At 46.7% G+C, this 10,143-nt stretch overlaps 1 protein-coding gene across 1 annotated transcript in view; it reads right to left on the bottom strand.

The window, feature by feature from the left end:
- Positions 1 to 528: 528 nt before the first annotated feature.
- Positions 529 to 10,143, bottom strand: part of SUPT20HL1 (SUPT20H like 1) — a 33,837-nt gene continuing 24,222 nt past the window's right edge. Inside the window, 5 exon segments of the mRNA XM_017516457.2 lie at positions 529 to 844; positions 956 to 1,862; positions 1,950 to 3,161; positions 3,164 to 3,500; positions 3,632 to 3,877. Coding sequence (XP_017371946.2) covers positions 529 to 844; positions 956 to 1,862; positions 1,950 to 3,161; positions 3,164 to 3,500; positions 3,632 to 3,877 — 3,018 coding nt within the window.

The raw sequence follows: 10,143 nt of genomic DNA, 5'->3' as shown, positions 1-10,143 counted from the left end.
GTTGCAAGATGAAGGTCTGGAGATCTGCAACACAACTGTGGGGGTGTATTTAATACTACTAAACCATGCACTTAAAAATAGCTAAGGTGGGCCATTTTAGATTATTATGTTTTTACCCCCATTAAAAAATTTTAAATTCCACTCTTGTTAAAATATTAACTTAAAATCTTGTTAAAATATTAACTTAAACATTGTTGGCTTTGCCATTTTATGGCTTTAGAGAAATTATACATTTCAAGAGTTTAAACTCAACCTGGTTGGGATTTGGACATTTTAAGACACTATATTAATTATATCAACAGCAGCAACGACAACGAAAGGAGTAACTTAGGCAAAACAATGCTCCTTTAGGAAATCACTTCCCTGCTTCTATATCAAAATCAGTGGACTGTGCTTCTGTGTCAAGTGTGTACCTTAAAATGTAAAATACCAACACATGAAAAAAAAAACAAAACTTAAGTAAAAACTGGGAATTAATTTGGGTCAGTGCTCCTCTGCTTTTAAAAGAGAGACAAATTACCACAAGCCTTAGGGTGCTGGAGGGGTTGGCTTGCCTCCCTTCGTCTGACCCACAGACTGGCTCCCTGCTTGCCCACCTGGATGTGGCTGCACTACTGGAATAGCACCTGTTGCCAAAAACAGTGGCTGCTGCCGGACCTTCAACTGTTGCATCTGGTGCTGCTGCGGCTGTGGATGCTCCTGCTGTGGCTGTGGCTGCTCCTGCTGTGGCTGCGGCTGTGGTTGTGGTTGATGCTTTGGTGGCTGTGGCTGCAGCTGCGATTGTGGTTGAGGCTTTGGTGGCTGTGGCTGTGGCTGCGGTTGTGGTTGAGGCTTTGGTGGCTGTTGCTGTGGCTGTGGTTGTGGTTGAGGCTTTGGTGGCTGTGTCTTCAGCTGCAGTTGTGGTTGAGGCTTTGGTGGCTGTGGCTGTGGCTGCGGCTGCGGCTGCTGTGGCGGTGGCTGTGGCTGCTGTTGCCTCAAGACAAAGGGAAGCTGGGCCCTCTGCTGAGGAACCGGGGCAGAGCCAAGCTCAGCTGACACAGCTGCCTGGGGCTGGGGCTGCAGACCACTTCTGGCTCCAGCGAGATTCATGTCAAGAAGTTGCTGAGCAGGGAAGGCCCGCCCTTGAGTGCCCAAACCTTGTGTGGAACCCTGTGGTCCTGGCTGAGGAGGGTGAGCAGCTGTGGGCTGCTCGGGCTGCTGCAGGGAAGGCAGCTGATGGAGCCGCTCCTGTGAGCCACTCAGAACCACGGAGCCCTGCAGAATCTGGAGGAAAGTCACAGGCCTGAGACCTTCAGGAGTATTTAGGAAAAGCCGAACAGGTGCTGGAGAAGATGCCTGTACTGAACCAGGCCTTGCATCTGGTGGTGGACCTCCTGAGGACTGAGGGCCACTCCCACTGATTCCTGCAGGAGCTGGGCCACCAGGGTCAGGGGCCTGCACAGGCTTGGAACTGCTCCCCAAAGCCTGGGCTCGGTGGACTGGGCCCACCACGTTGATGGCCTGTGGGCCAGTGGAGCCTGTCCCGACCGGAATGGCTGGGGCTATTTTTGTGAATCTGCTTGGGGGCCGGACAGTTGGAGGGGGCCTGATAATGTGAATGAAATGCACAGAGGACTTCTGAGAATGACTTGGTGCTACAGAAGCAGCAGCAGCAGCAGCTACAGCAGGAGGAGCAGCAGCAGCTACAGCAGGAGGAGCAGCAGCAGCAGCGGGAGGAGCAGCAGCAGCAGGGGGAGGAGCAGCAGCAGGAGGAGGAGGAGGAGCAGCAGGAGGAGCTGGAGGAGCAGGAGGAGCAGGAGCAGCAGGAGCAGCGGGAGGGGGAGGAAGACGAGGAGCAGCAGCAGGAGCAGCAAGAACAGCAGGAGCAGGAGGAGCAGAAGGAGCAGGAGCAGCAGGAGCGGGAGGAGGAGGAGGAGGAGGAGGAGGAGGAGGAGCAGCAGCAGGAGTAGCAGCAGCAGGAAATGGACACTTAAGAGAGCTGCCTGCCTGTTGTGGGGGAAAACTGTTACCCGAGGAACTCTTTCCTGAGCTTGAGGGAAGTCGGGTGGAGGGAGGTGGATGTTTCTCTCCCTTCCCCAATACTGAAGCCTGGACCCAAACAGGCTTAGGCTGTTCTGGTGTTTTCCCTGAAGAGAGCTGACTGACACTAGCTGGGCCACTGGAGCTGCGTGACATCTTGTCTGGACCTTTGACTTTGCTCTGCACCGATTCCTGGGCCCAACTCACTGCCTTCCCAGCATCAGCCTCTGGCCCAGGCCTGAGACCGGATGAATGGTCATCTGGAAAGGGCTGGCAGCGAGACTTCTGGCCCTTCTGCCTGGCTTTTTTACGTGGCTGTATTTCATCACCAAGAAGCGGATCATTAAATGACTGCATCATGCTCGGCTTGGTGTCCCAGGCCTGACAGCCAGCTTCCCAACCAAATCCGAAAGGGTCTTCTACCTCCTGGGCTGGCCGGTCTGGGAACTGGGGGTCAGCAGCTGTTACGAACTGACTCCCTTTAGCAAGTTTCTCCACATCCACTTCAGAAGGCACAGCCAAATCACGGGGTCTGTGTTTCCACATGTCTACACAACTTCCTGATTTAGCAAGGTTCAGCTTATAAGGCTGACCCACTTTTCTTTCTTCTTTTTGGCCAGAAGTTGACATTCTTAGCTCAGGAGGGGGTGGATAGTCAGAATGCTCCTGCTGTGGCTTTACAGAGGGCCATGAATATTTCTTGAGGCACCGTTTCATCTGGTCGGTATTCATCTTTTGCTTGTTGTACAGCAGCCTGTTTGCAGTGCAGGCAACTGCTACAGAAGGATCAAGACACAGTGGTTCAGCTGTAGCTAATATCAGTTGGCTCTCAAGCTCAAGTTTGTCTTCCTGGCTCCATTTCTGGCTATCTCTTGTCATTGACTTCACATCATGGGCCAAAGTCTGCATCGTTGGACGTAGGAGAATATGCCTACTTTGGTAAGCAGGGGGTTGCATATTACCGGACTGCCTGTAGTCACGGACTTCTACTATGACACACCCACTATGAAAAATATTAACCGAAGCTTTTTCCAGGACATCAATCAAAGCAGGGGGTAATTCTTCTGCATCCAAGTAGTCGAGCAATGCCGTTTCATCATAAGGCAGTCGAATGGTCTCTGCAAAGGACCCGTCTTTTCTCGGAGCATCACAGAATACCCCTGATTGCCTGGGTATAGATTGACCACTAAACACGGCAAGGAATCTCTCCTAACAAGCTTTTCTAACAAGTTTACATTGCTTCTCAATTCCTGAGCATCCTCAGGCTCTTTTCCACACTCCTCAACATAAATGTCATAAAGTTTTTCCTGTAGAGTTTTTCCCGCCCCAGGTGAGTACCTCCTGCTAGGAGGTCTCTGTTGGACACTTTCAATGATATTCTCTGCGCGATCCAGAGCGTGTTCTAAATCGCGATCCATTGTAACAGAAAACAGAGGCCCTAAAAGGAGAGAAAACGCATGTGTGTTGGTGAAGCGGGGTGGCTGTCACGGCTGTCATATTCATCTACAGGCCAACAAGACGCTGCCAAGTTCACACTGAGTCCCACAAGACGCCGCAAGTCCACACTGAGTTCAACATGGGTACCTGCCCAGAAACCCGCCCCCAGGGCTACCCAATTTGTTTGGGGGTTTCTAAAAACATCGGTACCTGAGGGGTCGTCGTCGCGGCTGGCTCGGGCTTCGCGTCTCTGCCTGCTGGACCGGAAGTGAACCTGAGGGCCGGGGTCAGCGCCTGGGCCCGTCTGCGCGCATGCGCACTCGCCGCACACCGCTGGTTCCCGGTCTACTGCCTGTCTGGCCTCCTGGGCGCCAGGCTCACCCGCCGAACTTCCGCGTCTGCTGCCCGCACTTACACTTGACTACTTGCCATTTCACCTCGAAAGCGTACGTGCAAAAGCACAAGTCACCAACGACAGTGCAGACGCATCATTCTCACCGGGCATAGACATCAGTTTCCACAGGAATGCCACTGCCGGGAAAGTCAAGGAAAGTTGTCAGCGGTCTTGGTGGAAACTTCAAGAATTGTTGGCTCTTTTGGAATCTCTTGCCATCAGTGACAGGGCTTCTGCTGGTAACCATCAGCCACTGGGCCGCGTAATGAGCCCGCAGTAGCAGTGCTTCCGTGCAGAGACGTCACAGGTTTGTGGCAAGCGTCAGGATTCTTCGTGTCGTCGTCCGGTGAGCTCCCGCCTGGGGGTGTTCATGTAGATGCACACAGAACGTGATGTTCGTTTACATAACCACTCACCTTTTATTTCCCTATGTGTCGAGTTAGGGACTTGCACATTAAAAAGTTACGTGGTGGGTCATTACATCGTCTATTGGTTACAGTTCAGGATGGTAGAGAGACATGAAACCATTCATTTCTCCAAGGTGATTTGCATCTGATAAGGATGAGAACAATTTGCTCCAGGTGATGGCAATAAATTTTCAATGATTACAGTAAATTGTAGACCTAAATTAAAGTCCTTATGACGGATTTGCAGGGATATCATTCAGTCCCTGGTAATTTATTGGACATTGTTTTCCATTAACTTTGTTGCTATGAAATCCCCCAGTTTATTTGTTTGTTTTTATTTATTTTATTGGACAAGGTCAATAATGCTTTTCTGGTGATAACTACTCCATAGCCTGTTTTTTCAATTCATAAGTGTGATCAAAATTCTTCCCCTCCCTCAGCTGATATCCCAGGATTCATCTCACTTATTAGAGTGGTATAACTCCCACCCTGCCATGGGATGGACTCGGTCTTCATTTGGTGAATTACCCATGTCTTCAGTTGGGTTTCCCCAAAAGTATTCCCGGAGGAGAGGATTTGAGTGGGAGTGGTTTGTTTGGGTGCTAATCCTGAGAAACACTGGTGATCTGAGTCAGGGTTGGGAAAAAAAGACAAAGAAAGGTGTATTCCTGAGCACAAGCAGCTCTGGACAACTGGTCCATGCTGGGGACCATGAAAGTCACTACAGAATAAGTCTGAGATTGTTCTGTTCTAGAGGCAAGGAAGCTGGGGTGTTTATTCTTCCACTTCTCTTTCTCATTGTCTGAGGACAGTCCTGGGAGCATTATTCCCTGACACTTCTGGTTGCCACATACAAGGGCCATCCATGCTGATGTGGCTCAAGGATGTCCTCAGACAGAGTCACAGATACTTGCAGTAAGACTCTGTTTGTATGTACGGAATGGCGAGTGCCAAGGGGAGATGGACAGGGAACCGGCAGCATTAGCTACATTTAGGGCTGGAGGTAAGTGGGAGAAATTCAGCCATTCATTCATTTTCCTTTTTTGAGACAGTCTTGCTCTGTTGCGCAGGCTGCTGGAGTAGAGTAGCGCAATCTTCGCTCACTGCAATCTCTGCCTCCCAGGTTCAAGCAATCCTCTTACCTCAGCCTCTCAAGTAGCTGGGACTATAGGTGTGTGCCACCACGCCTGGCTAATTTTTGTATTTTCAGTAGAGACAGGGTTTCACCATGTTGGCCAGGCTGGTCTCAAACTCCTGGCCTCAAGTGATCCACCTGCCTCGGCCTCCCAAAGTGCTGGGATTACAGGTGTGAGCCACTATGCCTGGCCCCATTCATTCTTAATTATGTAGATAATGTGCTATGTCATATATCTGGGCATATGGAGAAGTGCAGTTGTATTCCATCAAGTGAAATGGGCAATTTCATGTTAGGTTTTTTTTCAGGTATTAAAGCCAACAAGACCAAAAATGGAGGATATGACCCACTCTTGACTCCCCAGAGGGAAGACCCCAAGGCTGCATTGGCCACAGGTACAGTGGAAGAGGCTGTGAACCTGTGTGTGTGTTCCAACATGCATTACTAGGCCTGACAGTGCTTATAATGGCTTGGCCATCCCCTTCACTTGAGCTGCCTAATTGTCAGGCCTTTCCACAATATGAGTTTTTTTTTTGTTTGTTTGTTTTTTAATTTCTCTGAGTGCACACCATCCTTCAAACCTTCCAAGCATGCTAATGAGTACATTGGGTAATTATAAGAACTTCAATTGCAGCTCTCCCCTGTAGCAGCTCAGCAGAGAATAGCACAAGCTGAGAAAACTCATGGACAGCCTAAGATTTGCTAGAGGAATAAGAGATTTCAATTAATTGCAAGATAATTGTCCTAATTTAAAATTAGCAAACTACTTTGTTCTTTACCCATTGAGGTGTAGGTCTAGGTCTTTGCCACCTCTTCCCTGCTGCCATTAGAGGGACTAGCAGAGAATTTTAAAATACAGGGCCCAAAGACTGCAGAAGGTGAAGATACTGTTGCCTCCTGGTTAACCCTCCACCACTTGCTCTGTCACTGTATTTCTCCTATGATCAGGGCCCAGCTGTAGTAAAGCAAGCCTTAGGAAACATTGTAGCTCTGAGACTGAGCAAAGATCACTTTCCATAGCCTCCTACATCATTCAGTGCTTCCACATCTGCTAAGAGTTGTTTATTGGATTTAAGAGCATCTCACAACCCATAAATGCTGCACAGCATATTAATCTTCCCCCTTCTTCCTGTTCCCTCTTTTTCTTTTCTCGAACTCTATCCCCCTTCCCTTTCTTCCACTTGCCCATCCTTTAACCATTTTACTGAAGAGTAAATCAAATTGGATTTTGTTCTGTTAAGACTTTCATTCTGCTCTCTAAGTAGCCACATCCTAAGACAGGGTTTCTCCCTCTCTGTATGATTCCCATTTGTCATGTGGTTGTCCTGTCTATTATAGGATTTTTACTAGCATCTGTGGCCTCTACTCACTATATGCCCCTCCCATTTATGACAATCAAAAATGTCTCCATACATTGCCGAATGGTTCCTGGGGAACAAAATCATCCCTGATTAAGAGCCATCACCCTGTGGTATCACAAAACCAGGTCTAGAGAAATAAAGCAGCAATCTCTAAACCACAAAACGCTTTACACCTCAATTTCTAGGATGGTTCAAGTGATAGGTGCGATTTTTAAAATGTTATTTTTATTTTTACTGCAATGGCTGTTATGGTTGGCCCTGAATTACTTTGCTAATGCTCTAAATCTGCCATTGTACCTGATTAACAGAGAGAGCCCGTGGCCAGTGGGAGAGATGCAAACAAAAACATCATTAAATCTTCAGAAGCTATCTTTAAAAAAATAAACCAGCAAAGATATTTTTGTTCATCTGCCTGGTAAATGTCAATAGCCATTTAAAAATTTTCTAGATTTATTTAACAGTTAAGAACCTTTGCTCATTTCAAAAACGTATCTTTGGTCTTCGTTTAGTATTTGTTCTTTCAGGGCGTGTTATCTGCACTTTATTTTGCTTTCTTAATGTCACAGCATCACTGGACTTGGTCTTTAGACCATTTTTTCTGTATTTACACTCAGTCATTTGAGCAACTGATCTGGTCTTATGGCTTTAGGTACCATCTACACCCTAATGGTTTCCAAATATATAGCTCCAGCCTGGACCTCTCCCCTGAACTACAGACTCATAACCTCAAACTTCCTATTCAAAATCTCTTCCTGACTGCTGGATGGGAATTTTCAATTTAACATGTCCAAATTGGATTCTTTATCTCCTACCCAAACTTGCTCCTTTGGCAGTGTATTGGTGGGGTTCAATCAGGAATTGGAATCACTGTAAGTAATATGGAATTACATTTGCTTATAGTGACCAGACCCCACAAATCATGGGAGACCCTAGGGAAATAAATACGTAGAAGAGGACAATTGGAGGATTGGAGAAAAGTCATTAACCAGGGATCACAAAAGGAAGCTGGTGAAGAAGTCTATAGAGGGCTGTTGTCTCTGCATCTGGGCGTGAGCTTGATACCACTGGGGGTCAGTAGAGCAGGCAGCATTTAAGAAAAGCTGGACATGAAGCGAGAGAACAAGGGCCATCTGGAACACATAAGGACTAACTGGAACCAGCAAGGACAAACCTGAATCTGGCTCTCATTGCCTCTAACCTTGACGATTCAGGTGACTTGCAGAAGGAGCTGACTCCCTTTGCCATGGAGCTACACAGGCACTTGGGCCAGGACTCAGAAAAGCTGAAGAATATCCAGTGAGAGCTGGGCCAGCTGGGGGCCCAGCTACTGCCTACTCCCCAACCCCACCAATGTGAGCCAGTAGATCAGCGATGTGTGTGAGCTGCAGTGGTACCTGGTGCCTGACACCAACCTTAAGAATGATGGAGGCAGCAAACCACGTTGCCATGTATATACCTGTGCAACAATCCTGCATGTTCTGCACATGTACCCCAGAACCTAAAGTGCAATAAAAAAAAGAATGTAATGGCTGCTGCTTCAATTGTGACTTCCAGCTCTCATAAAAATTTCTCTTTTGGCCAGCCCTACCCCAGAATCATACCATACTTATGATGTTATGAGTGTAGTTCAGGACATAGGTCCAGAGGAAAGGGAATTCTAGGAAACATAGTCCCAGCTTAGCCAAGTTGACACAGTGCAAAGCTACCCAAACAACCTTCCCCATCGCAGGAAATGACAGCTTCACCTTTCCGGTTGCTTGGACTAAAATCCTTGGAATCGTCCTCAACTCTTCCATTTCTCTCTTCATCCCTATATCCAATAACAAGTATTTGTTGAATGAAAATAAAAAATGATCTAGAAGAGAAAACACATTAATTTGAAGAGTTTTTGTCTGGGGGAAGAGGAAGAGTACCTGAAAGGGTAAGAGAAACATCAACTTCAACCATTTTTATCTAAGGCTTGCCCTGCTCCTTGGCGTCGGTCTCAGTTGGCTCTATCAATTGTAGGTGTAGTCCTTAGAGGTTTCTCCCAGTTATCACAGGGAGTTCCTCAGTGATGGATTATGCATGTTCCTTGACTCTCATACCCTGAAATTGCTACCTGTTGACCGTTTCACTGCTCCCTAACCCATCAGCGTTACCAAAGAAAATAAAAGAGGAAATAGAAGCCATTGAACTTCGAATTAGTCAATTGTGAACAAAGGTTTGGTGGTTTAATCAGCAAGATTTCTAGATGAAGCCTTTGAAATATCTCTGGATTTAAAACGTCCTGCTGGATGTTGGGGACCAGTCACCTAAGAGACAGGGTGGTGGGGTAGGGGGAAGGACGAAGGTTTACTTTTTTTTTTTTTGCAAGCATCTCACTCCTTGTTTTTATTTTTTATAGACTTTCTTAAAGAGCAGTTCTAGGTTCACAGCAAGATTGAGCAAAAGGTGGAGAGTTCCCACCTCCCTGCCCCCAACCCTTAACATCCCCGACTATCAACATCCTACACCAGAGTGATACGTTTGTTTCAATTGATGAACTGACATTGACACATCATTATAAAAGCCCAGAATTTACATCAGGGTTCAGTCTTGGTGTTGTACATTCTATGAGTTTGTACAAATGTATAATGACATGTACTGACCGTTATAGAATCATACAGAATAGTTTCACTACCCTAAAAATCCTCTGTGCTCTATTTATCCCTTCCTCTCCCTAACTCCTAACAAACACTGATCTTTTTACTGTTTCCATAGTTTTCCCTTTTTCAGAACATCATATAGTTGGAATCATACAGTCTGTGGCTTTTTCAGACTGGCTTCTTTCACTTAGTAATATGCATTTAAGATTCCTCCATGTCTTTTAATGGCTTGATAGCTCATTTCTTTTCAGTGCTAAATAATGTTCTATTGTATAGATATGCCACATTTATTCATTCACCTACTGAAATACATCTTGGTTGCTTCCAAGTTTTGACAATTATGAATAAAGCTGCTATAAACATTCTTGTGCAGGTTTTGGTGTGAACATGAGTTTTACACTCAGGTAAATACCAAGGTATGTGATTGCTGGATTGTATGGTAAATTTAGTTTTGTGAGAAACTGCCAAACTCTCCTCCAAAGTGACTGTACACTCCTACCCACAATAAATGAGGGTTTCTGTTGCTCCACATACTTGCCAGCATTTGGTGTTTTCAGTGTTTTGAATTTTGGCCATCCTAATAGGTGTGTAGTGGTATCTCCTTGTTTTTATTTCATTTCTTTGTTTGAGACAGGGTCTTGCTCTGTTGTCCAGGCTGGAGTGCCGAGGTACAGCTCACTGTAGCCTCGACCTCCAAGTCTGAGGCCATCCTCCCACCTCAGCCTCCCAAGTAGCTGAGACCACAGGCCCATGCCACCATGCC

The sequence above is a fragment of the Cebus imitator genome, unplaced genomic scaffold (genome assembly GCF_001604975.1).
Source record: "Cebus imitator isolate Cc_AM_T3 unplaced genomic scaffold, Cebus_imitator-1.0 Scaffold589, whole genome shotgun sequence".
NCBI classification, from domain to species: Eukaryota; Metazoa; Chordata; class Mammalia; order Primates; family Cebidae; genus Cebus; species Cebus imitator.
Note: the sequence above shows the minus strand (reverse complement) of the source record. Positions and strands in the feature narration are given on the sequence as shown.